This window comes from Sinocyclocheilus grahami, unplaced genomic scaffold, assembly GCF_001515645.1.
Source record: "Sinocyclocheilus grahami isolate Dianchi unplaced genomic scaffold, SAMN03320097.WGS_v1.1 scaffold284.1, whole genome shotgun sequence".
NCBI classification, from domain to species: domain Eukaryota; kingdom Metazoa; phylum Chordata; class Actinopteri; order Cypriniformes; family Cyprinidae; genus Sinocyclocheilus; species Sinocyclocheilus grahami.
The window spans coordinates 768,714-796,579 of NW_015505463.1; the positions used below are offsets into that span (position 1 = coordinate 768,714).

The 27,866-nt window shown below is 37.9% G+C and overlaps 2 protein-coding genes across 2 annotated transcripts in view; both read right to left on the reverse strand.

Moving 5' to 3' along the window:
* The window catches only part of LOC107600472 (CREB-regulated transcription coactivator 3-like), a 60,840-nt gene extending 48,607 nt beyond the window's left edge, over positions 1-12,233 (reverse strand). Inside the window, exon 1 of the mRNA XM_016292379.1 lies at positions 10,825-12,233. Coding sequence (XP_016147865.1) covers positions 10,825-10,956 — 132 coding nt within the window. The 5' untranslated portion in view covers positions 10,957-12,233. The remainder of the gene's footprint in view (positions 1-10,824) is intronic.
* Positions 12,234-16,168: 3,935 nt separating this feature from the next.
* The window catches only part of LOC107600473 (ras GTPase-activating-like protein IQGAP1), a gene marked incomplete at its 3' end in the record, with an annotated part of 48,205 nt that continues 36,507 nt past the window's right edge, over positions 16,169-27,866 (reverse strand). The window contains exons 9-31 of the mRNA XM_016292380.1: positions 27,710-27,797; positions 27,450-27,613; positions 26,808-26,934; positions 26,460-26,627; positions 26,140-26,282; positions 25,818-25,988; positions 25,600-25,683; positions 25,350-25,421; positions 25,143-25,212; positions 24,164-24,528; positions 23,911-24,074; positions 22,459-22,683; positions 20,643-20,783; positions 19,900-19,984; positions 19,032-19,264; positions 18,816-18,948; positions 18,357-18,459; positions 18,139-18,274; positions 17,243-17,330; positions 16,943-17,152; positions 16,688-16,854; positions 16,456-16,578; positions 16,169-16,340 (exon numbers count right to left, since the gene is read on the reverse strand). Of these exons, the coding sequence (XP_016147866.1) occupies positions 16,169-16,340; positions 16,456-16,578; positions 16,688-16,854; positions 16,943-17,152; positions 17,243-17,330; positions 18,139-18,274; positions 18,357-18,459; positions 18,816-18,948; positions 19,032-19,264; positions 19,900-19,984; positions 20,643-20,783; positions 22,459-22,683; positions 23,911-24,074; positions 24,164-24,528; positions 25,143-25,212; positions 25,350-25,421; positions 25,600-25,683; positions 25,818-25,988; positions 26,140-26,282; positions 26,460-26,627; positions 26,808-26,934; positions 27,450-27,613; positions 27,710-27,797 (3,432 nt within the window). The remainder of the gene's footprint in view (positions 16,341-16,455; positions 16,579-16,687; positions 16,855-16,942; positions 17,153-17,242; positions 17,331-18,138; positions 18,275-18,356; positions 18,460-18,815; positions 18,949-19,031; positions 19,265-19,899; positions 19,985-20,642; positions 20,784-22,458; positions 22,684-23,910; positions 24,075-24,163; positions 24,529-25,142; positions 25,213-25,349; positions 25,422-25,599; positions 25,684-25,817; positions 25,989-26,139; positions 26,283-26,459; positions 26,628-26,807; positions 26,935-27,449; positions 27,614-27,709; positions 27,798-27,866) is intronic.

The window sequence follows — 27,866 nt, forward strand, 5'->3', positions numbered from 1 at the left end:
AGTTCGTCATTGGAAGAGACGGGGTAAAAACCACTGATCTATATAACAATATATTATATATAATATACGCGTAATATGAGTGCCATATGAGCAGCAAATTAGCTTCCTCTGAGTCAGAACAGCGATGGCGGAAGAGAAAATACAACACAGTGCTGATTAAAGGGGTCATAAGACGTTGCTAAAAAACATTATTTGGTGTAATGCAGTATTTATGCGGTTTAAGGTTAAAAAAACACATTATTTTCCACATACTGTACATTATTGTTGCTCCTCTATGCCCCGCCTTTCTGAAACGCATCAATTTTTACAAAGCTTATCGTTCTGAAAAGCGTGGTGTGCTCTGATTGGCCAGCTATCCAGTGCATTGTGATTGGTCAAATATCTCAAGCGTGTGACGGAAATGTTACGCCCCTTACCAGGTTCAGGAAACTTTCCTCCGTAAAATGCGCTGCACACACTCGAATATTTGGGTTGTACTGTTCTGGAACAGTGTTGTAAATAAAACTTAACCACTGATTTCTAGTTGTGACCTCTTTTCGCAAACGAAACACAGCGTCTCCACGATATGGCGGCGGCAATACAGCAAGAATAAAAGTTATGCCTTCTTTCTTTGCATATACATTTGGGCGGTGTTATGCAAATTTTCCCACACCGTGACGTAGACATGTGGTGGCATGTTTGAACGAGGCGTTTTAGGAAGACATGGCTGAGCGTTCACTTTTATAAAGACTATTTCTTTGGGTTTGAGACTTTAATCTTTGCGACTTTACAAATCTTCTGTATGCACAAACAGCTTTTAGCACTGCAAAGACAAAGGAAAAGATGAAATCGCATCATATGACCCCTTTAAGTCAAGTCAAGTCACCTTTATTTATATAGCGCTTTATACAATACATATTGTGTCAAAGTAGCTTTACAGTGTTAAATAAAGCATTAATGCTAAGCAGATCACATAAATCAGTGGAAAATGAATAGAAATTATGATTCTGTCTTAAGAAATATGAATGAAACGTTTAAATATTAGGGATGCACCGAAATTTCTTCCGCCGAAAATGGCATGGTTTTTCGGCTGAAACTATACGCCACGCCGCACCTAACCGTTTTGAGCGCACAGGTTTCTGAGCTGGGTAGTAACTGATTACATGTGATCTGGATTACGTAATCACATTCCAAAATTAAGTACTTGTAATTAGATTAAATTACATTTTAAAATACTCGTAATCGGACTAGCTACTTTTTTATTGATTACATGATTACATATTATTCACACAATAGCAATAAATTGTTCATAATTTATTGATTCTACCTAATTATTTTTTTCATCTTTTAAATAGTCTACCACTTATATTCATTCAAAAAGTCTTACGGTTTTGTGAACATTCACACAAGTAGGTGGTTACACAGCATTTGACCACTGGATTTACAAAAATCATTTCAAAAAGTGTTTCAATTTTACATCAACTACTGATGAACACATTAATTCTTATCTGAATTATCACTCAGTAGGTTATTTAACCATGCATTGCAAGGCTTTTTTCTTTCAAAACACATTAAAATGCACAAATTCACGTTATTTATTTACACGTAATGCAGGCATTCCCAAAATTTTTGGTCATCTGAACCTCTTTCACCTAATATATTTACTTGAAGTCCCCCTGATAATTAATAATAATTAATTTTAATTAAGAATTAATTTTAATAATTAAGTATCACATTTTCATGTTCATGGTTGGTTAATGGTCACATGACACACAGGTTATTTTGATTGATTTAATTTTAATAAAAAAAAAAATTTAATTATTTGCTTTTCATTAAACTCACAAACCCCCTGTACCTAAAATGTGTAATGTAATGGATTACATTACTAACTAAAATTTTTGTCATGTAATTTGGAATCAGTAACAGACTACAATTTGTAAGTAATCTACCCAGCTGTAGACTGTAGTATACTAGTATACCTGTTTGTGGTAGCGCTACTGTGCTGTAACATGGCAACGCTGGTAAAATGACGATACCCTCTTGTTCACTGATCTGCTCCCCGCTATGCTCTGCTCACATGTTCTGATAATAATAGCTTTGGAGGACTATACATTATTTGAATAATTACTCACACAAAACAAAAACAGTTATATCGGATTCTGTTGCATAGAACTAAATAAAAAATAATACATTCATGTTTAATATATTTTCTGTCCAATTTTATACTTTCAATAAAAGTGTGGTTATTTTGGCTTGTGTTTTGCAGTATCATTAAAATTACTGAGTTAAATTAAAAAGTCTTACAAAATTAATTTATACTATTTAATAAAATAATAAATAATTATTACAAAACATTTTCAGTTTCGGTTTTTGGCCAAGTGCGTCCAGAATTTTCTGTTTCGGCCCTGAATTTTCATTTCGGTTCACCCCTAGTAAATACAGTGGGGAAAAAAAGTATTTAGTCAGCCACCAATTGTGCAAGTTCTCCCACTTAAAAAGATGAGAGAGGCCTGTAATTTTCATCATAGGTATACCTCAACTATGAGAGACAAAATTAGAAAATTTTAAGTGGGAGAACTTGCACAATTGGTGGCTGACTAAATACTTTTTTGCCCCACTGTATGTCATTACTTCTCCCAATATGCACACTTTTGGTCTATATGCACTAATGGACACTGTTCATGTCAAATAAACCGCAGCAGACGTAACTGAATATAAATGCATATTGCTAATCTATTTAAAATATCATAAATTACCAATGGGATTATTTTGCACTCCTGACATAAATTAAATTGCTGTCACTGCAATTGAGTTTTATCATAAACAATGGTCAAATATCGACGCTGGAGTCTTACATCTATCTAATGATACTCCGTTTGTTATGGGAAGCCAAACAACCCAAAAAAGGAACGAAACAGCGCGGTATTAAGGAGTTCGCGCGACCGACTCGACAACTTTAAATTATAAGTCTCTGCTTATATATACATGCAATTCTTCAAAGTACAACTACTGCTAAATGTAATAACAATACTGATCTTCATTATGTTACGTGCAGAGAAAAACACATGAACTTCTGTGGAACAGTATGAGTAATGTTTGAGCCGCGCCGTCCGTCCATCCCTGTGCTGTCTAGTCGTTCACGCGGCTCAATGTCCAATGTCAGGTCAGTGCGGCACGAGCTCTTTAGTACTGCGCTGTTTCGTCCCACTTTCGGTTCGTTTGGCTTCCCATAGTTTGTCCAGATCAAGTAAAGGCCTTTCCTCACTGAGCGCGATGCGAAAAGCGATGCGAATCGTCGACAAACAGTGCTTTCACACCGAACGCGAAACGATAGTTTCTGCTAATTCACGCCTGCACGCTAGGTGGCGCCGACCAACAATGCATTTTTCCTCAGATATGTATCTCGTAAATGGATTTGGAAATGGACATCATTCACTGCTCAATATACAGCATTAAATTAAGATAAACAAGGTTCTACACCAGAAACAAACAATAATCTAAAATGCTTACAAGAATAGGCTACATCCTAAAATATAATTAGAAGTACAATTTGCATCAAGCTACACTTGAAAATGTATGTAATTATTAATGTATTTGCTTACCCACTTTAAAGGGGTCCTATTATGCTGTTTTACAAAGTCTTGATTTTGTTTTGGGGGTGTACTAGATGCTCTCATGCTTGGTGGTTCGAAAAACGCATTATTTTTCACATAATTTACATTATTACAATACCTTTCTCCCCCGCCTGGCCCAAACGGCTCGATTAGTTCCGGGTTTGATGAAGGCCCGCCTTCCGAAAAACAAAATGTGTTGTGATTGGTTAGCTGTCCCAGTGCGTTATGATTGGCGAACAGCTTAGACGGTGTTTCAGTACTGCCCCGCACCTTGCCAAAGCAGCAAGTTCTGTCTGCTCCGGTTTAGTTAAGGATGGCATCAATATTGCCATATCAATTTGACTCAGAACCCGAGAATATTGAACAATAGGATTGCACATAACCTTTGCACGCACGGATTATTGCAAGACATATTAGAGTGGTAATGTTATTGTTTTTTTTGGCTAAATCACATTTTGCAGATAGGATTGTCAACAAACGCTTAAAAATAACTGCATTTACTCTGTACAGATAAATGCATATGTATTATGTTTATTGTTCTTCAATTCTAACATTATAACATGAATTGCAGTGAAACTGTTATACAGTTGAATTTATTTATACCATAGTCCAGTGTTTCCCAGACGGCATATGCAAACTCATTCTCTGCCAGCAGGAGGCGCTGTTGGAGTGGTAGAGATCGAGGTTTCCCCTGTAACGGCTGTACACAAAGCAGTGCTCCGCTCACAAACGCTGCTTTATCAGACATTACATGCAAGATGAAATAAAAATGACATCCAATTTTCTGAAGACAGTTGGTTTCCTTCAGAAATACAGTGATGTAAAAACACCCACACCGGGTTTCGATTTTGAAACGTGCAGTGCTCATGTTTATTCAACGAAGTCAAAGCCCTTTCGAAAATCTATTTGTAGCGATCAGTTTTGATATTGTGGCGGGCGCCACAAATAAATCAATGTATGGGAAACACTGTAGTCTCATAATTGAAGTGTAAATTCTGCAGAGTACATCATTATTCAGTATTGTACTGTTTTCATAATTGTAACATACATATTTGCATACATAATTATTCAGGTGTATGTGTAACTTGCGAAAACTTGATGCTACAGCAGCACTTCTTCGTCGTCTTGTCTGATGCACTCAACCAAGCGTTCTAACCATGACCTCTCCCCTCCCCTACCCCCAACCATTCAGATTTCCATAGGCAGGAATTATTTTAATGATATTCTAATGAGCCGCTTTGTGACATCACAAACCCCGGAAAACAACGCTGTAGTCCAAACGAGCCGTTCGTTGAAGTTCTTGAAAAGGGATTTTTTAAAAACGAAATATCCCCCTTTGGAGTGGACTTTGAGATTTGTAACGTTGTAGATTTTTTTTATGCCCAAACATACACACTACATACTGACTAAAATTAAAAAAGTGAAAAAGCATAATAGGACCCCTTTAAACCATCATCGAGTGCTTGTAATAACTTCCAGTTGTAATCTATAGTTGATTTTGATTAATAAGCGGACATACTTTGTATGTTTAATAACGCTACACTACTAATATTTGTCATAAACATCCTTTATTGCTATAAAAATTCCATGAGCTGCATACAAAACACATACAGAAAATATATCGTCATAATCATGTCTATTTGCTTTCATATTTCATGTGTAGAAAAAGAGTGAACGCGCTCTGACAACACTCGCGCACGTGGAAGAAAACGGACGCTGCTCTACTGTGATTACATAATTCAGTGGACAATTAATAGAAATGTTATTCTGTATAAAGAACATGTGAGAATAAATCTGTTCTCAAATACCAACGAGAACAAGAACTCAGCTTCCACTCTCTTCTCCAGGATACTCTTCTTCTGTGTTTGTTCACACTGGTTTCCGAAACAGCGCCACCACTCTTGCCTTTTTGTGCAACAGCAGCTGCACCGGTCACGTGATCCTAGCACAAATCTTATTGGGCGGCCCGTGTTTTCGCTTTGCGAAATTGAAAAGATTCGTCAGACTGGTTTGAAAAAAAACATTAGCATTTTCGGTGGGCGAATGTTCGCGTTCTATGTGGAAGCATCCATAGAAATCTATTGTTTTATTCCGTCATCGCGTTCTATATTCGTTTCGCTTTTTCACGCTCAGTGTGGAAAGGCTGTGAATGTTGACAACAATAATCAGAGGCCGCTGGCAATCTTTGCACGTTAAGTTGGCAAGGATCTCCTCTCAATTCATGATGCTGTAATTGCTTAGGCACTACGCCAGTTTTTTAAAAATTCATACGTAGGGCTGAACGATTAATTGCATTTGCGATATGAAAAAACAAGATTTTTCAATTGCAGAGGCTGCGATTACACTTGGTCATGTGACACGCGAGAGTAAAGAGGTGTGTTCGACTTGAAGATCGATCGGTGCATGACATCAAAGTACGGCGAGAGAAAGCATAAGGAGACGTCCGCGCACTTGCAGTACTTTGATGACACACACCCATCGGTCTAAGCAGCGCTGCTTCAAGTCAAACACATCTAAGCAGTCTTCAGAGGAAGCATCAAGTTGGCACGCTACAGTGTTGCCAAGGCCGCGGTTTGGGAAACCCCTCCAAAAAACGTGTATTTTACCCCCTGGAATGCGATTTTTTACCGGTGAACCCCCTTTGAAATGCGATTGGGCTAGTTTTGAGTAGCAATTGGGCGGGTTTTGTTGTGAAAACCTGGCAACTCTGGCACACTACATGCGGAAATGTTTGAAAGTGTATATAATGAACGTACTTCAAAACGGCACATTGAAATTACTCAAGCAGTAACAGTGTTACAATGCAATTCGTTACTGAAGACTTCGACCTTAAAATAATACATATAATAAGGTAATATATATATATTGTTATTTATTTATTTAAAGTCTGTCTAAAGTTAACAGACGGTGTTTGAAAAGTGCAGTCCACATGTTTATTACAGTGACTTGTAGTGTGGTAAAGCAACAGATTTGTTTTTATATTTCTGCAATCTACTTTAGTTTGTGTGATTTGTTACTGACTTTCATATTAATGTTTACACCAGGCTTATTTGTCAGTGCTTTATGTTGTCATAATTATTACATGCTTACAAGGTTGGAAGTTCAACAAATCAGTCAATATACTACTGTGACTGTAGTTGTTCAAAAATGTAATTCATATCAATTCATGCATCACCTAATTTCATCGTAACATATAGGCCTGGCCTACAGAAAAGAACATTTATGCTTAATCTATCTAATATTGTGTTGGTCATACTATACAATGATTTATAGCTTGTCTTTGTTGAATAATACAGAACATAAAGAGCTTTAAAAAATAATCGCAATCGCAATATTGGTAAAAATAAATAAATAAATAAAATCGCAATTAGACTATTTTCCAAAATCATTCAGCCCTATTCATACGTGTGTGGAATTCAAATCGGTTTACCGTTTGAACCGGTATATCACCCAGCACTACACCTGACTGACATTTCTTGAATTACACATGAAATCAAAATTAACTATATTTATTTTGTTAGCGCACTCTGCTATTTTTGTGGTGAACAATTCATCCGTGCAAGTCAATCCACAAAAAAAATTGTTTGCCTTCGTAATCCAAATCTGAAAATGCACCTCCCCTCTGAAATGACGGACCTTCTCTGAAATGACGGACCTTCTCTGATGACGTCAGTTTGACGGCTTGGGCTTGAGCATAACATCCTTAAACACGCCCCTCCAACTGTCAGTGTTGTTCTGAATGAAACGCTTACTTTACTACATCCAATCAGTTCGCAGTATAAAAAAACAAGCCACGCCCTCTGTTTTTCTCATTCAATCAGCCCTATTCATACGTGTGTGGAATTCAAATCGGTTTACCGTTTGAACCGGTATATCACCCAGCACTACACCTGACTGACATTTCTTGAATTACACATGAAATCAAAATTAACTATATTTATTTTGTTAGCGCACTCTGCTATTTTTGTGGTGAACAATTCATCCGTGCAAGTCAATCCACAAAAAAAATTGTTTGCCTTCGTAATCCAAATCTGAAAATGCACCTCCCCTCTGAAATGACGGACCTTCTCTGAAATGACGGACCTTCTCTGATGACGTCAGTTTGACGGCTTGGGCTTGAGCATAACATCCTTAAACACGCCCCTCCAACTGTCAGTGTTGTTCTGAATGAAACGCTTACTTTACTACATCCAATCAGTTCGCAGTATAAAAAAACAAGCCACGCCCTCTGTTTTTCTCATTCAATATTCCGTTTCTCTCAGAAGTACGTCACAATACGGAAGTAAAGTCGGTCGCAACTTCCGGTTCACGCGGACTTTAACCCTTCTCTAAACCACACTTCAAAAAAATCCATCGTCGACATCAACAAAAACTAAAACATAACCCAAACTCTAAGCTCAGTCATGCCAAGATACACACACAGCGGTTTTCCACAACTCACAGAAAGGCAGCCTGAACATGTTCAGCTCTCATCTTTTACTGGTGTTCACCATTACAAATGTGATCATATTAGCACCTTTAAATGTTTACATGATGAGGATGTAAATGAAACTGAAAATGCAAAGCAGCTCAGCACACTAAAAGCTTCTGACGTGACCCCTATGTTTACCAGGCTAACCATAGATTCTAACAAACCATTACAGTTCTTGCTTAAAATCATAATTTATTAGTGAATCTTCTCGAGGGCATGTCTACAGGTGGGCAAATTAAATCAGTCAAGTTTTAGCACTCTTTAACACAAGGTCTTTTATTGGCATCTATGGTTCCGTGAAGAGCCTTTAACGTCCATTGAACCTTTCCATTGCACAAAAGGTTCTTTATGGTGGAAAAAAATGTTCTTACGATGATTAAAATATTCACGCTGAGGAGAGAAAAAAAGGGTCATTTCAAGAACTGTTTACTGAAAGGTTCTTTGGGGAACCCAAAATGGTTCTTATATGGCATTACTGCGAAATCGCCTTTTTTATTTTTAAGAGTGTTTTTACATACTCTCTTGTTGATGTTGATTTTTCACTCTTTGTACATGATACATGATTCTGGTTGGCTAGTCGCTACAACCAGTGGTAAAGTATTTCTAAATGATGATCGTTGTCAAGGTCAACACTGTATAACTAACCACTATATAACTATGTTGTCTTTGATTTATTTGGTAAGCAGCCATGTAATATGCAAGATCAAGTACAGTAAAAAAAAATAAAAAATAAAGCAACCCTGAGTTTTTAAATTAAAATTATTATTATTAAATTTGACAGATTGAATAAGACCTCAACGTTAAGGGGGCTTATATCAACCTGAGACTTATATCAACCTTCCATTTTAAGGGTCTGATAGCCATGTTTGGTTTATTTTCCAATAAGCACTGACTGACTGTACATTATCCATTTCAAAGTGCAAACAAATAAACTCCCTCCTTTGCACAGCCGCACAATAAACAAACTTTACATTTCACACACTTAAAATAATAACTGTAAAAATAAAAGTGCTGCCCATGTGTTCAAATTAACTTGCATTCAAATGTTTGGAAAGATTTTTACCAGAACAATTTTATTTGAACGTTTACCGTCTTGAGCTACTCTCACCCCACATAAGCAAATGCTCACCCGGGGATGGCATCATTGTAACATCACTGCTGTTTCTGTGCTCATTCTCTCTCACATGTTGTTGTTACCGCAGTTTTACAGTAGTAACAATAGCTGTAGTAAGTATGGCATCTGGGCTGGAAACTATGGTTGCTATGGTGACTTATGTATGACTATCAAAATCATCTGTACTCAAAGAAAAAATAGGTTTGCTACTTACAGCTCAGGCAAAATATAATTAAGAACTGCTCAGGAGAAGATTTGTAAATATGATGAGATAAATTCAAGGCATCAGCCCTTTCATGATGTCCATCTGAATGTGTGTGCGGTGTGATTGACAGCAGACAGCCACTGCCATTCTCATCCCTCCTCATGAGCTCGATGTGTCGGCTGTTTTCCATTCACAGTGATTCAGTTGTGCATAGAAATATTCACGCTGAGGAGAGAAAAAAAGGGTCATTTCAAGAACTGTTTACTGAAAGGTTCTTTGGGGAACCCAAAATGGTTCTTATATGGCATTACTGCGAAATCGCCTTTTTTATTTTTAAGAGTGTTTTTACATACTCTCTTGTTGATGTTGATTTTTCACTCTTTGTACATGATACATGATTCTGGTTGGCTAGTCGCTACAACCAGTGGTAAAGTATTTCTAAATGATGATCGTTGTCAAGGTCAACACTGTATAACTAACCACTATATAACTATGTTGTCTTTGATTTATTTGGTAAGCAGCCATGTAATATGCAAGATCAAGTACAGTAAAAAAAATAAAAAATAAAGCAACCCTGAGTTTTTAAATTAAAATTATTATTATTAAATTTGACAGATTGAATAAGACCTCAACGTTAAGGGGGCTTATATCAACCTGAGACTTATATCAACCTTCCATTTTAAGGGTCTGATAGCCATGTTTGGTTTATTTTCCAATAAGCACTGACTGACTGTACATTATCCATTTCAAAGTGCAAACAAATAAACTCCCTCCTTTGCACAGCCGCACAATAAACAAACTTTACATTTCACACACTTAAAATAATAACTGTAAAAATAAAAGTGCTGCCCATGTGTTCAAATTAACTTGCATTCAAATGTTTGGAAAGATTTTTACCAGAACAATTTTATTTGAACGTTTACCGTCTTGAGCTACTCTCACCCCACATAAGCAAATGCTCACCCGGGGATGGCATCATTGTAACATCACTGCTGTTTCTGTGCTCATTCTCTCTCACATGTTGTTGTTACCGCAGTTTTACAGTAGTAACAATAGCTGTAGTAAGTATGGCATCTGGGCTGGAAACTATGGTTGCTATGGTGACTTATGTATGACTATCAAAATCATCTGTACTCAAAGAAAAAATAGGTTTGCTACTTACAGCTCAGGCAAAATATAATTAAGAACTGCTCAGGAGAAGATTTGTAAATATGATGAGATAAATTCAAGGCATCAGCCCTTTCATGATGTCCATCTGAATGTGTGTGCGGTGTGATTGACAGCAGACAGCCACTGCCATTCTCATCCCTCCTCATGAGCTCGATGTGTCGGCTGTTTTCCATTCACAGTGATTCAGTTGTGCATAGGACAAACTTAGGCAGCTGCACTTGATGTATGAAATCAAGGGAGCGAGGTAATATCCCAATTTGGCTGTGCTTACCCTTGAGACGGTGAGGTCTGTCATGAGCTGATCGAAGGCCCGCGTCTCCTCCGCCTGTTTCTGGTTGTGCAGCGCGATCTTCTCGCTGAACTTCCGCGGGTTGGAGCCACTCGAGCCCGGGGATCCAGACATGGTTGGGCCGCAGAGTTTCGAGATCAACTTCGCAGGGAACTAACGGTTGAATGTTGTCGATAGAGAAGTCAAATGTGTTTAATTGGTCCTTTCATGCCTGAAAAGCGTGTAAGAGTGCAGTCCAGATGCTTTAGAGAGGTTTGACGAGGTGGCTTTAATGACATGAGATTTGCCACCATTAATGAGCTGGAAAACGCGATGAAACCGTATTGTTAACGACTTAATGGACTTAATTCAGCTTAAGTGCAAAGTAACGAGAATATATACGAATTCTTTATACTTATAACGCCAATATTTGTATAAAGGCGATGAGCAGAATTTGCTCAAAGTTTGTCAGGAAACTGGACATCGCTAAATATTCAAGTGTTTATGACTGTTTTCTTTGGCATCACTAAACCAGCTCTTGCTTGGTATCGTGGGGAAAAATGTGGAATACTGTGCAATGCCAACCAGAAAAGCTTAAATATTAACTTGGATTTATAGTAACGACTCTAGCTAGCGAGCTAAATACTTTGGATTCTGACGAGAACACTTATTATGTATATTGTTGTTATTGCGCATACATATTTAAGTGCCTACCATTATTTACGAATTAAGATAGACAGCTGGTGATATAACTGTCTAAATGCGTGTAATTGATTGATATTGCTCGGTCAGTTACAGGATAAAGTCAGGCGTGACAGCTAACCAGCTAATGAGCGATATGACACGATCGAAATATCACAACCGATTGATCACAAACGAACTATAAATGACAACAAACAGTCGGCCGACTCTTTAAACGGCCCACTTATATGGTCAATTCAATCAATCGTATTTTCTACAACACTGAACTTAGTTTTGTGAGATTTCAACAAGTGGTCTCGCCAATGTAAACCTCATTACGCATTCAAAACTCATATAAACAGGTAAGCGCGACAGCAACTTCGCAGTAAGGTAGCGAATCAAACTCGGCACCAGACACTCACTGTCCTGCGGTAGGACAACCACCGGCCAGTGATCGCCCGCTGTTGTCATACGAGTCTGAGGAAATGTGTAGATGTTACTGATTCGTGAAATGTAGCGGTGAAATCTGATCGTGTAGTCCGCGCGTACTCCTTTGGATTCTCTTCTCCGTGTCCATCATCTAGATCCACCTGAACTGTGATGCACCGATTCGTGACTCCACGGCACACATTTGTTTGGTCAACTCCGACGATCCCTCACTCCGAATGAAAACAAGCCGAGGAAAAAAAAAATACACAAGCCTGCCCCAAAACTGTATACCAATTATTTTTTTTTAAAGTTGTGGCCACAAGGAGGCAGTGGAATTCCCTTAAAGGGATACACAGCACAATTATTCATGTTAAAAGTGTCATCAAAAATCTTATTAGAAATAAAAATGAAAACTTTTTATACTACAAAAAGCAAGACCAGCTGTAGGACACACTCGGTGCTGCTGAACTAAATCAGATTCCTCTTGTTACCTCAATGGCAGTGTTGGGGAGTAAGTTACATGTAACGGAATTATGTAATGTAATTACAAAATAAATGTAACTGTAATCTGTTACGGTTACTGAGAAAAAATGTAATTCAATTACAGTTACTTAAGAAAATGATACTGATTACAAAGGGGGTCACGTCTGAATATTTTCACACACATACAGATTTGATTGATTTCCAAAATTGCAGTGACTGCTCTAAAATATGAGACACCAATGTTTCAGAAGACAGATAGGACATATGCTTATTTGTTTTATTTCCTATCTGGTTTTATGTATATGCTTTACAGTACTAACAGTTTTTTTCCGAAGCATCGTTAGATGCCATTCCTGATTTCAAAAACCGTATCAAAGACAGATAGGACATATGCTTATTTGTTTTATTTCCTATCTGGTTTTATGTATATGCTTTACAGTACTAACAGTTTTTTCCCGAAGCATCGTTAGATGCCATTCCTGATTTCAAAAACCGTATCATAACTATTAAACTATTTCTTGCTATGATTTGAAATCTATATTTAACCTCAGAACGATCTCAAAGTAAAAAGAGCTGCTAAAGTCTGATTTTGTGGCGTCTGCACTTTAAAATGAAATTATTATAATCTTAATTCAAGTGATGAAGGATTTTGAAAGTCTGACAGTAATCAGTGTTGAGTACTGTAAGGTTAACCGTGCCTGCTTTAAATGTTTCAAAGTGATTAACAGTTGAAAACATTTGCTCAAATTGAATAACGTCATTGAAATAGTTACTACTACTTATTACATTTTAAAAAGGGTAACTTGTAATCTGTAACCTATTACACTTCAAAGGTAACCTTCTCAACACTGCTGAATGGGATCGCTTCTTTATTATCTGTGTACACTCTTAAAAATAAAGGTGCTTCACGATACCATAGAAGAACCTTTTTGTCTAAATGGTTCCATAAAGAACCGTTAACATCTGAAGAACCTTTCTGTTTGGCAAAAGGTTCTTTGTGGCAAAATAAGGTTCTTCAGATTACAAAAAGGTAAGAAAGAGATGGTTCTTTAAAGAACCTTTGACTGAATGGTTCTTTGTGGAACCAAAAATGGTTCTTCTATGGCAGGGGTGGCGAACGTCAGTCCTGGAGAGCCGCAGCCCTGCAGAGTTTTCTATGGCATCGCTTGAAGAACCTTTTGAAGCACCTTTATTTTTAAGAGTGTAGCTGCTGGAAACATCATTCTGTTTGTGGATTGTGTTACTGGCTATATCGATAAACACATTTAAGATGAGATGCGTACATAGCCAAACTAAGCACCATGGGTAAATGGTGAAACAGGCACTGAGCTAGGTCGGATGTTCTCAATTCCAGACCCATGAAATGATATTTAAATCCACATTATGATCTCAGTAAAATAACAGACCTATCTATGAGAGTGTCTATCATGACTGCAACAACATACAACAGTCTGTCTTTCTTCCTGACAACTTCTATTCATTTTTTCAGGACAGTTCTACTGATCAGATTTACTCAAGGCTCCAGGCTATCACACCATCATCATCCCCAGTTTTGTTGTGAAGGCATGTGTAGGCATATCAGTCTATAGTTCCTTTATACTTAAAGAAGACCTCTATTGTGCCAGTTCTAAGAAGCCCAGCATTATGGGCAAAAGAGATAGGAGGAGGAGGATATCGCCACTGCTGTCTTGTCACGCTCAGGTAAGAGAGGAGCATGTGAGGATGATCTTGGTAAAATATATCTTGGTGTTCAATATCAAAGTGACTTCAATAGTCATCATCAACTGTAGGACTTGGAGTTTAAAGAAAAGAGCACTAATGAGTTATCCCAACATCCTCGACTCTCTGAAATCTAGTGCCTGTCAAGGATGTATGCATACTCCATTCTTAACTTTGTAACCCTTTTTATTACACATTTAATAAAGTGGCATCTAGGTATCACCTTGGAAATCATCTTTTTGTAAAAAAGTCATAACTAGTCTGAGCCGGTAGCATTGTGGGAGCCTGAAACACGAGGGCTGTGTTTCAGGCGAAGTTTGAGTCTGGATTTATGGTCGTAAAAATCGTGGATGTAATTACTTATAGTTGATTCTGTGAACAGCAGAATTAGCGTACTATATTTGCATAATATTTGGACTATAGCTGTACATTTGTTCACCTCAATTAGTTAAAAGTAGCAGTTTTATTTTAATCTTATTTGTATGCGTTTGTAGTATTTCATATTTTGAATGAGCTTTTATTGATATATTTTCATTTCAGTATAAGTTTAAATAATTTTATGTGCTTGTCTTTTTTATATATATATATAAGCTTGAATTTTTATTCAGTTTTGTTTTTAGTAATATTAGTACTTCAGCTTCAAACTTATTTTATTTCAGGCAACATTTCTAATTTTCATTGAAATGTAGTTACATTTTTTTAAGGTCGGAACGTCGTGAGCTCTGGCACATGTCACGATTGAGTTTATCCAAAAATCGTACGGAGGCAGTCACACACGACACGAATTTACGACGTAAGCATTACGTTTCGCGCCATTTATAAAAATCTGGATTCTGAGGACGAAATAGTCTTCTTTGTGGCAGGCGGCTTGTGACGGCCCAAAAAAAAAAAAACACGAAGACAAAGGACATGGCAAAGAGAACGGCTGAAAAGCAGAGAAAAGCATGGACTTTCTGTTCTTCATAAAGAACTCGAGGGAGTAGGCCATTTCTGAATTTCTGCTTGTTTCGCCGGAAATACAACAGGCATATTAATTCATAAAGCTGAATGGCAAATTTGGCACATTCGGAATAAAAAAAAAATAATAGAACTGTATAATTAAACAAAAATTATTATAGACTATATGGTCGCCGGAAATACAACAGGCATATTAATTCATAAAGCTGAATGGCAAATTTGGCACATTCGGAATAAAAAAAAAAAAATAGAACTGTATAATTAAACAAAAATTATTATAGACTATATGGTTTTTGTCATCTTCTGATTGGAACTTCAGATGGATCGCCAAATCGTCTCGTTCAACTGCACATAGCCTACGCCACGAATTTAAACCGACAGCATCCGATTTTTTTTGACATGTTTGAAAATTATCGGGAGGACGGGAGGTGCTCGTAACGTCTCGGATCGGCCCGTAATTCTTCTCACACAGTACGAGCCGCGACCATGCGAGCATCTGCAATTTTCTCCCGAGAGAAAAAAAAATCGCCTGCGAGCTCGTACGACAGCAAAAATCACACCGTGTACGCCCGCCTTTAGCTGTCACGGCTGTCATCCGTCAGAATTGAACGACAACAGCTGGGTTTTTTTTTGGTAGCTGTCCTTATATTAATTTATCATTTTGAGCAGGAGTCCAGGTTTCATCGGGAAAACAATTTTAAAATGCACCTACTAGGAAGAAGAGCAATAAGACGGCATTATAAAATGAAAAAGTGAGCTTTTTTATTTTGAATGGCGAAGACGTGCTCACCCACAGACATTCACAGGTTCATTTTGAAGTATTAGCAAAACAACAAAGCTAATGCTTTTCACGGAACTTATGTAATTACCCATTACCATTGTGATATAGCCTGGTTCGTTGGTCCGTTAGATCGGATTGCTTTCTCACTACAACCGAACCGCTCCAGAGTTCGTTTTTAGTCGAGCCGAGACCACCTCGTTCAGGCGATCTCGGACCGATTGTTTTGGCGCGGATCCGGGCGCGATTGCCGTGTTCACATATGCCCAAACGAACCGAGCTAAGGGGGGAAACGCGCCAGGTTCCGAAACAACGGGCCAGGTGTGAAAGCACCCTAAAAATATCAAGAGAATAACTTTTTACCTGGTATTCTAACATCAATGTCTCCAAATGGACTCCCATAAGCTTAGCTTTCACATCAAACACGCCTACAACCTCAGATGGTGAGATCTCGAAAATGACATTCTTATACCTGTAAAAATAGGAAACGAGCATATTATTACAGGACGACAAGAGGAAATGTAGATATATAAACTGCAAGACATGAATAGATGAAGTCAAAAACACAACCAGAAGTTGAAACTCACTGATTTGGCTGCAGGTCCTCGATGTCAATGAGCACTCCCTTCTCATGCAGACGGGCTGCTGTGTACTTCTGCGATACCTGCTTACTCTTCTTCGCCTTATTGTCTCCAGGTTTCTTAGAAACTCTGTGTGTGAAGCAATCGCATTTTCCATGAACTCAACGGCAATTATCCAATCAGAGATAACGACATGAACTAAACTGGACAGTAAATACTCCAAACCCTCTTCACTCACTTGCCCTTTCTGGCTAGATTGTCCATGCAGGTCTTGATGTATTGATTGTAGTAGTCAATCTGCACATTGTAGAAATTGGTCTTGGAGTTCAGGGCAGCATTGGTCTGCTGAAGCTTCACCAATTCTGCCTTTCGCCTCTGACGGTATCGCCTCTGGTTCCGGATGTCCTACAAACATCATCAATGAATAAATCAAGACGCTTTAATCTAAAACTAAATAGCGCATTTGAAGTTTCAAAGGACATAGGAATGGTACCTTGGAGATGTCATTGATAAGATCCTGGTATTTCTTCTCAGGGTGAACTTTGCCCAACTCTCCTAGCCTTTGCAAGTTGCTCTTGATTTTGTCCTTCTTGCCTTGCAAAGTAAGACTGTCATCCACAACTGGTTTTGCTTGCTTCATCTTCTCCGGGGTCTTAGCATCTCGAATGGCTCGTCGCTGCATGGCACGCTGGTACTCGGTTTCCTATTCCAAAAACCAAAATGCTGATTTGAAAACAAAAAAAAACTCTGATTTGATTAAGTTTTTCATTTGTAAATTCTGCAATTGAAGTACCTGCTCTGGTGAAGCTACAGTCTCCAGAATCTCAGTAAGTGTCTCTCCTGGCTGAAACCTGATCACATCTACTATGAGCCTCTTGGTGCTAAATGAGAAAGATGAATGGATAAAGATTCATGTTAAAATGTGTTAGCAAGTAAAAATATTCATTCTATAACCTCGTGACCTACAAAGGCAGCAACTCCATGCACTTCGCAACTGCTTTCTGTACAATAGACTTAAATTACAATTGATTGCCGAGCTAACATTTCTATAGTCTAAAGCAACCTTTTCACTCTCTTTGATAAACAACAAATACCAAACAACAGACTGGAAGTCATTCATTTCCAATGAAGAGTAGTACCGAAGCTGCATGAAGTCCCGACCATATGTGTATACGGAAATTTTAGATCCAATTTAAGCTTTGGATGCATTAAAATATTTGAAGTTTCGTGGCAAGACCAGATGTGATGTATTCTAATGTACTGTAAGATCAGTGCCAAACAAAGTCAGAATCACCAATCATTTTTCACCAAAATGTTATTCTTTAAACATTGTTTCTTTAAAATGGGCAGTTATGAATATTTATGTCCAAAATAATTATTTTAAAATTTGAAATGAATTATTTACATTGATTAGACCTAGAAAACCTGCTATGTTTTTTTTAAAGACATACTGGTGGTTATTTTGTTTTTTGTGGATATATTCATGCATTCATAATTCACTCATTTTTACAACCATTGAAAATTCCGTCCAACTATGAGTGAAGGGTGAAAATCATATGCAAATGTGGGAAATAGTGGAAAGGTTTGCATTAGTGGATTATCTTCTCTGGGAAGGAAACATGCTGCCTTAGAACTTGGTACCTCACTAGGTTTTATAACAGAAGAATTTGAGTAAGGCTTTGTCCTTACTTGAGGAGGAGAGTCTTGGCATCCATTTCAGCATTGGCCTTATCAGGAACATCAAATTTGTTGGTGAGGGTGAGAGAGACTTCTGTCTTACCCATCATTTCCTTATTAGGATCATCAGGGGGAAGTGGGCTCTCACCTGTGAGAGAACAACAGTCCATCACTCGGACTCTGTAGGACCTCAGCGTCCTGAGACATTAAAGCATATCTCAGAGGCTCACCTATTAAAGACTCAATGGTGGGCACTTCTCCCAGGTCATCTAGCAACTCATGAATAGGATCATTGTGGTCTGGTGCGATGGCATCCTGGTGATCTAGCAAGAGCTAAAGAAGATACCACAATATATTCAGTTCTTAAAACCAACTATACTAGATGTGATCTGGTCACATAGGAGAAATTTCACCTAAATTTCGTTGGTATAAAAGGTCCACTTTCTATTGTCATTAGTGTAGCGATGCTTGAAGCACCACTTATACAGAAGTCACTTTCAAACCAATCAGCTTTCTGCTGATCAACATACTGAATTTTTCGTGAACAACTTGAAACCAAAGAAAAATATTTTTGAGAAATTCTTTTTTGCCCCCAGTCAAAACTCCCAGATACCAATTGAAATGTCTGAATTTCAAAATTTCGCAGAGCAATGGTAAATGTGACCACACCTTAAGTCTCAAATAGTTACCGTGTGAGTGTTGATGATCTCCCCAATGGAAATGTAGATCACAGGCTTGGTCAAGGTGACCAGGTCAGAGTACTGATCCACATTGAACTTGTCTTCCAAAGATGGGACGTCACAAGCAGACAGAAAGAAACGTCTGGGAGATAGAAAGGTTCTTGCATCAGTACGAAAATAAAGAAACTGCTTGAAATAAAGAAACAAATACAGGCACTTAGATACCTAAATTTCTGGTAGGAGTTAGAGAGGTATTCATTGATGGGGTTCAGATGGGCGTTGTCTCCGAGGAACATCTTATTGGAGGCTGCGTGCTGCAGCATTTTGGCGATTGATCCCAGGTTTCGCCTCTGTTCTGTGGTCAGCTGACCTCCAGCCGATAGATCAATGATGTCAAAGGCATCAGGAGCCACAATAGCAGGGTTCATGTAGCGGTAGTACAGCAGGTTGCCCACAATCTTAAAAGATAATAGGGATGAGTATGTCCTCCGTTTTTTAAGCAAACACAACATCTGTGCAATTTTTAAAACCTATTATCTATGTTTCTATCTTTGTGCAATTGAAGATCCTCTGCTTCTACAAAGGGGTAAACTAAATTACAGACAGAAAGAGAAGCAGCAAGGCAAGAATAAGAAAGACATGGCTCACCTTTGCTGGGTGCTCATCAAAAACCTCTTGAAAAGGGTATAAGCAAGGGCCAAGAGGAGAGCTGGAGCCAGGCCGTAGAGAAAGAGAGAGACAGAGCAGGTGTGGGACAGATAGATAGAAAGAAAGAGAAGAGGAATCTCTTTCCAGAAGAAAAGGAACGAGATGGAAACCACATTTATTATTCAAAGTGAGGAGACTGGAGTATCACAACAGAAGAGAAGCACAAGAGCAGAGAAATGCTCAGGATTCAACACAATGTTCCACAGTGGGACACAACTGATATGGAGAAGCAGCGGGTGCCAGTTTAGCGAAGAGGTAATCAGAGTGTTCAAGACAACTGAATAAAGGCTGTCTTGGTTTTGAGACTAAAGTGTACAATTACATCAGCCAAACGCTGCACAGGAATAACAATGCTGTGATTTCTAGCAGCTGTGATGTAACAAACCTTCAAAAGCTCATCCTCTGTGGCATCAGGGAACCTTTCGTTAAGCGTGTCCTTCAGTATCTTGGCAATGAACCGCATGCCATATCTACAGGGAAAACCCAAATGATTCTTAGTTCTTATATTTGAATGTTGCTATAGTTGAAATAGCCCTTATTCCAAAACGTAAATAAGTCTACAAGAAAACAATCAGTCAGTAATACACTGTAACATGGAAATAGTTCTTGGATCATTTCAAGTCAAACATGAATAAAAGTTTTGATGAGTTAGCATTCAGTAAATTCATAATTGTATCATAATTAATTCATAATTGCTAATTGTGCTCTGATGGATTCAGTGAATTATTTATTTGAATGATATATGAGGAGTTCATGAGTTATTAAAGAACCGAATCATTCACTGTTATTTTTTAGTCTATTCAAAGAAAATAAAAGGTCATATAAAAATGGCGTTATTTTATGTGGTATTCTGCCCTCTTAAGTTAACTCTTAGAGGTTTAGCTTAGTAAAACCTCAGTAAAATAAGAGCAGCAGCACAGCACCACTCTTTAACAGTGATGTAATGCTGATTTATACAAGAGCATGAACAAAGAAACGGCTCATGTAACAGACATGTATTTGAATATTCAAATCAGGGCTTGCTAAAAGTCATTTTCATATATTCAAGAACAATTTATGGTAGGTGCATCTAAAAGTAATTTGTTGATCCCTGAGGGAAATTCAGGTGGCGGGATTTTATCAACTCACGGAATTTTATCCACAGAAACAATTATAGCTGAGAGGAATTTGTCTGTGACTGTCCTCATGTTCTTGATGGAGGCTTCCAGGCGGGTTCGAACCTCCTCGTGACTCATTGCCTGTTCTGGAGTCACATCATACGGCAATTTACTGCAAAACAGAATTACACGGTCATTGCAACATTAGGTAGCGGGTCATCTAGCATTACATTTTATTTGTGCATCTGGATTTAATCAAATTAATTTCAGTACTTACTTTTATTCTTTTACATGTCTTAAAAAGCCATTAATTATAAGTATAAATGATTGCTAGTAAAGTAGTGGCTCTCAACCAAGAGCCTGGGGCCCCCTAGGGGGCCTCAGCAGACTTCCAAGGGGGCCACAGAATGACTTAAAATTACTTAAATGAACAAATTATTATAAATGTATTAAAATTTAATCTAAATCAAAATGCTAAAAAAGCATCAAATTAAGACTGAAATCATATTTCTTTATATTTTCCCCACAATAAAGGCCTTTCCACACTGAGCGCGATGCGAAAAGCGAGGCGAATCGCAGACGAACTGTACTTTCACATCAAGCGCGAAACGATAGTTCACCTTCTGCTAATTCACGCCTCCACGCTAGGTGGCGCCAACCAACAATGCATTTTTCCTCAGATATGCATCTCGTAAATGGATTTAACATCATCCGCTGCTCAATATACAGCATTAAATTAAGATAAACAAGGTTCTACACCAGAGACAAACTATCTATATTGCTTACAAGAATAGGCTACATCCTAAAATATAATTAGAAGTACAATTAGCATCAAGCTACACTTGAAAATGTATGTAATTATTAATGTATTTGCTTACCCACTTTAAACCATCATCGAGTGCTTGCAATAACTTCCAGTTGTGATCTATAGTTGATTTTGATTAATAAGAGGACACATGCACTCTTTGTATGTTTAATAACGCTACACTGCTAATATTTGTCATAAACATCCTTTATTGCTATAAAAATTCCATGAGCTGCATACAAAAGACATACAGAAAATATATCGTCATAATCATGTCTATTTGCTTTCATATTTCATGTGTAGAAAAAGAGTGAACGTGCTCTGACAACACTCGCGCACGTGGAAGAAAACGGACGCTGCTCTACTGTGATTACATAATTCAGTGGACAATTAATAGAAATGTTATTCTGTATAAAGAACATGTGACAATAAATCTGTTCTCAAATACCAACGAGAACAAGAACTCAGCTTCCACTCTCTTCTCCAGGATACTCTTCTTCTGTGTTTGTTTACACTGGTTTCCGAAACAGCGCCACCACTCTTGCCTTTTTGTGCAACAGCAGCTGCACCGGTCACGTGATCCTAGCTCAAATCTTATTGGACGGCCCGTGTCTTTGCTTTGCGAAACTGAAAAGATTTGTTGGACTGGTTCGTAGAAAAAAAAAAACATTCGCATTTTCGGTGCACGAATGTTTGCGTTCTATGTGGAAGCATCCATAGAAATCTATTGTTTTATTCCAGCGCGTCATCATGTCCGATATTCGTTTCGCTTTTTTGCACTCAGTGTGGAAAGGCCTTAAATGCTGTTTTTATTGAAGAACGTACAGTTCTGGAATATAGAACATAACCTGTGGTATCACAAAATAAATCAAAGTTAAATCATTTAATACATTAAATGAATTAACCACATTAATTAATTTGATATATCAATCAAAGTTTGAAAACAAGCAACTTTGTCATAATTACAGAAGAAAATACTGAAAATATCTTGGCGTATATGGAGGGGGAGAATATTGTGTTAGACAGTGGGTTGAAAACACACCTGGCCTCTCCAGTTTGACTCTCCATCTGGTTCACCCAGCTCTTGTATATGTCGACTGGGTCAGTTTTAATGTTGAGCGTCTTGTCATCCATGATTTCCTTCACGACCGGAGCCAGGATCTGCCGGAGTGCGTTCTGACCTCGGGCTCCTCTGTTAAAGCTCACCACCATCTTAATGACTGTTGGGTTTCCTGTGACAATCTCCTGGATGTGGTCCACTTTTGATCTGCATTTACAAGACAAACATTACTGAGAGATCGTCAAAGATGCAAATGTATCTTGATAAATAGAGTATATAATTTATGGTATATAGGCCAGGGCGATAAAACGGTATCGATATTTATCGACGGTACACCTTTTTCGATAACGACAGAAAAAATGTTCGATATGGCGCACGATATAGGCACGTGCTATGAGTGACGCAGACAGCACACACAAACACAAACACATGCTGAAATGAGTGCTGTGCCTGCCTGTGATGAGGAAATTGTGACTAAAGAATGAATATTAGTTGAATTTAAAATAAACATTTGCATTTGAATGTTAGGTGTCCATCAGGGAGCGTCATCAGTGGTGCGCGAGATGCAGAGATAATGATGTAAGCGACGTTGTTGCATTTGAATGTTTTGTTAGTCTAGCCCACGAGACGCACCGCTGCTGTGTTATGCATTCAAAATATTAGAGAAATATAGAAGCTCAATGCGGAGAAGATCTTGATTAGGTTAAATCAAACCGAAACCAAGCCATTCACACAGAGCGCATATTAAGCGCATTTTTTAGACGGACAAATACAACTGCTGCATTCGCGTCTCACACAAGAGATGAATAGAAAGCCATGCAAAGTTAAAACAGTTTAAACTTTTAGAAAACACGTCATGAATTTGTGGAGGTTTATTCCTTTTCATTGCGTCTCATATGTTTTTAAATGCAATCTGTGTGAATGGCGCTTTGGCTCTTTGGATTAAGCAATGCATAAATACATGATGCTGTTTTGTTCATAATTGTTTATGCAATTTACGAAATTATATATTTGATTTTTATGAGTTAATTTTGACGTAATGCACGTTTTTTATAGACAATTATTTCCTTGCGTTTACAATTAAAATGCGCTATTATTTTGCTCATTGCACCCTCCTGTGGCCTCGGGAGACAAGACAAAAGTTTCTTTAAGACCTATTTAATCTGCATAGAAAACATTTGAAATGAGATATTACATTTTTATTTCGTGTTTGATTGTTAAAACAAAAAATATTTGTTGTTTGTCTCAATAAATTGGGTTAATTTAAAAATACAGTGGTTAAATGTAAAAAATAAATTTTTATATTGCTCTGTTTTAAAAAAGGTTATAAAAAATGTCAATAATTATCAATACCGAACGATATAAAACATTATATCGGTGATACATTTTTTAGCTATATCGCCCAGCCCTAATGGTATATCATGAAATTCCTACTTGATTTCCTCCTGCAGCGCCGTTTTGAAGAGATTGAGCAAGAGGTACTCTTCACGCTGATTAGAAGCGTAGTTGTACAATGTGAAAATGACAGAATCCATGAACTTGGTGGACTTGTTCTGTGGCATCTGAAAGATCAGCTTGGCCAGATAGGTTGGATTTGTCTGAGGAAAATTAACAGAGAGGGGAATTAACAGGACTTTAGTGACACTGATTTTCAAACAATTCTTAGGGAAGAGTTGATGAGTTTTACCTGTAACAGGTAAAAGAGGAACTGATATGCCTCCAGCTTCTCCCTCTTCTCTTTACTAAGTGCCTTCAGGCCTCCTTTCTGCTTGTTCATCATCATGAGGTTGGACAGCTCACCCTTGTTCTTCTTAGTGAGCTTCTTGCTGTGAGAGACCACCTCCTGAAGGGTGATCTTGTTTTTCACCAGCAGGCCGATCTTGATGTCCATCAGATTGAGGTCGTTCTCCAGCTGCTGGTTGGAGCGGATGTTGGTGATCACCTCTTCTCTCAGCCGCATCAGTTCCAGCTCTTCCTGGAAGTCCTGATCACTGTGATCCAGCAGGTGGACAAACTTACGAACAACTGCCATTGGAGGATCATCTGCATTGACTGTTAAAGACAGGATTTAGAGTCGTATGGCATTTAGTGCTAGTGTATTCCTATACAGGTTGGAGGAAACAGCTTGAAGGTATGCACTTTAAAATGTGCAGTCTTTTTCTTCTGGGAAAACTGAACAAAAGCACTGATGACTCATCCTGCACTCTAATTCTGGTCCAATTAAATGTTATATAAAGTGTCCCTCCCCTTAAAGGTAAAGTACACCCTAAAAAAAATGTTCCTCATTTACTCCCCCTAATGTAGTTTTGAACCTGATTAACTTTCTTTCTTCTGCAGAACATAAAAGAAGATATTTTGAAGAATGTTGGTAACCAAACAGTTGACTTCCATTTTATGGAGAAAAAAAAAACATTGAGACATTTCTCAAAATAAATTTTTTATGTTCCACAGAAGAAAGTAAGTCATAAAGGTTTGGAATGACATGAACAGGAGTAAATGATGGAGATCAAATGATCACGCCATTTTATGGTGTTCACGCTTTAACAGTATACAGAAACAACAATTACATGGCTTCAAAAAAAAAAAAAAGTTATCTATATGGATATTAGAGGCATGTTCTAAGTGCATGGATGTGAAACAGAATTTGAAGTACATAAAATGCTTACTGAGTGTTTTGTAGTCATCTCTTGCTTTGTTGGCTCGAATGAAAGCCTGAATTTTCACCACATCATTTATCTGCAATGAGAAAGTTGGATGGAGAACATTAAAGACTGACCACTGAGCAGTTAGAAATCAGATTAACTATTTTTATAGTAACTATTATTATTAACTATAAAAATATACAAGTCCTTTGATCTTGAATTAAAACTCACATGGTCTTTGAAGTACTGCAGGCGATCTCTGTATTTTTTGCGAGCTTGGTGCATCTTGACCATTGACTGAATCTACAGAAAAAAAAAATACATATTTACTCAAATTCAGATTTGACCATATTAAGATTTATTCTCACTGAAAGGACCACTTATTTTCTGCCATGTAGTGTATAGCAGACAGTGAGTATAATCCTGACATTTTATGATGCAAGAAGTGTGGATCTTTTATTTCATCAAAATTTGATCTTACCTTGACAGCATCATCAGCATGATCCTTCAGGTACTGCTTCCTGTCACTGTACTTCTTTCTGTCCTTATAGCCTCTCCAATGGGCCTATAAAGCAAACAGAACCAGAAGGTCATGATTGGCTTGGCCCAAACCAACATTGATGTTATTTTTGTTATTATTTACATTACTGCCTTCCAGTCTTGTTTAGCACTAAGTGAAGGAAGCAAGAGGAGAGTGACCTGTATGCATGTGACAGACGGCTCCTGAGACTTCAAGAACCCAAGACGATCTTTCGTTCCACGTCGCACCAGAAAACCACGGCACCGGGCCTGCAGCTTGGCGATCAGACTCTCATTGGCCAACCACAGTTGCTCTCGGTTATATGCTGTGGTTACTCCTGACACAACAGACTACAAAGACACAGACAGTAAGTAATCAGGAAGAAAAAAATAAAATTACAGTTATATTAAAAGATATAATATATTATGATATATCACAATATGGTGTAATATATATTATTTATTATATACATTGTAAAAAATGAATACTGGAGAGATTTACCTGTATTTCCTCCTTGTTGAGCTCAGTGTTGTTTGGAATAAAGTCTGCAGGCTCTTCCCAGGTGCCTTGTCCAGTCTTGAGGTTATAGTAGTAGTTGTGTCCTCCCTTCACCCAATGTTTCATCCATTCACTGCCATTATCCCCTACCAAAAACCTCTATTACTCTCTCCATCACAAAGTGTAAATGTGATATGTTGTGATATCACCAAACAGTTTAAAACTTGAGTAGAAAAAATAAATTGTACTTGTTTTAATGTAATTATTACTATAGATTTTTTGTACCAAATATCAAAAGAATAAACACAAGCACCCATCTTCACCTTCCTTTTTCTTGTCCTCTTTAATCCGAAACAGGTCATCCTGGTAGGTCTGAGCACATTCAGATGTGACTCCATACAGACCAGCAGCAGGTGAACGCAGGGCTGCCAGTGTCTGAGAAGAGTCCTTGTTATCCACAGTCTCATTAATGGCCTGGATCGCCTGAGAGACTGAAGATGGAAAAGAAGATTATTCTTTAGAAAAACTGAGATGGTTCAAAGAAAAGAATCATCGTAGTATCATAGTTATATTCAAGCTGAGAGATGCAGACTAAATAAGTAAATACACAAACTGAAATAAGTTTCGGAGTTTAATAGCAAGTACACTAAGATTTAAATAAGTATTTTTACACTGCAGAGCATCCTCTGAGTCCTTGTTGGCTCTTAAGATCGCATCCTGGATCTCATCTAACCAAAGCACTGCAGAAGGATCTCCGCATTCCCATACATAACATACATATGAACAGTTCTGTAGTATCTATCAAGGATCAAAGGTGTTATTAATTTAGAATAATTAATAAACAGCATGAGTTCCAGCATCACACACACAACAAACATTCAACAACAAGATAGATATATTCATTATTAGCTCTAAAAACCCAAATTAGCTTCAGTGAGAAATCATTATTAATATCTATAATTTGATTACACTGTTTTAGGATTCAGTTTAGTGTTAAGTAACACAAATCACTTATAACCAAGCATTTGATGGAAGACCTCTCAGTGCCATTATTGCAGGATAAACTGTTATTGCTGTTATTATGGTTACCATGACAAGCATACATTTCTGCTGATCCCTAGGGTTTGTCACAGACGTGCTGTGATAAGGGACTCTCTGAGAGCAGAATTACACTACTCTTGAAAAGAGACACCTCACTTTGCATATGCATTTCATATTTAGAAGTTCAAAAGGATCATTAGACAAAATATAAACCGTGGTAAAAAAAGTGTACCAAACTGAGTACACTACCGCTGAGTAGCAGAACCTGTTACCTGTTCCTTCTGCTCTCGATCGGCCAGCAGCTGTTTGAGGTACCATCCCTTGTTCTGAGCCTGCACTGACTGCAGTCCTAACGCAGGGGAACGGAGAGTGTCATACAGCTTGTCCTCATCACCACTCAGTAGGGCCTGTTCTGCTGAACTTAATGCTTTGGTCACTGAGAAACAACACAAACACAGAGAACTCAGATCGCATCGATCATCAGCCTCAGAAGAGCACAAGAGCTGAAGGTGGACATGGGTGAGGTACATACAATTGACTTTGTTGATGTTTCCCTGGATTTCAGCATGTGTGAGCAGCTCATCGTAAACATCCCTTTCAGCCTCAGTATTCTCTCCAATCTATTACAAAGAAACATACATTTATACCATTATCTTCATACTTTTTTTCAATTCATCCACAATGGATAG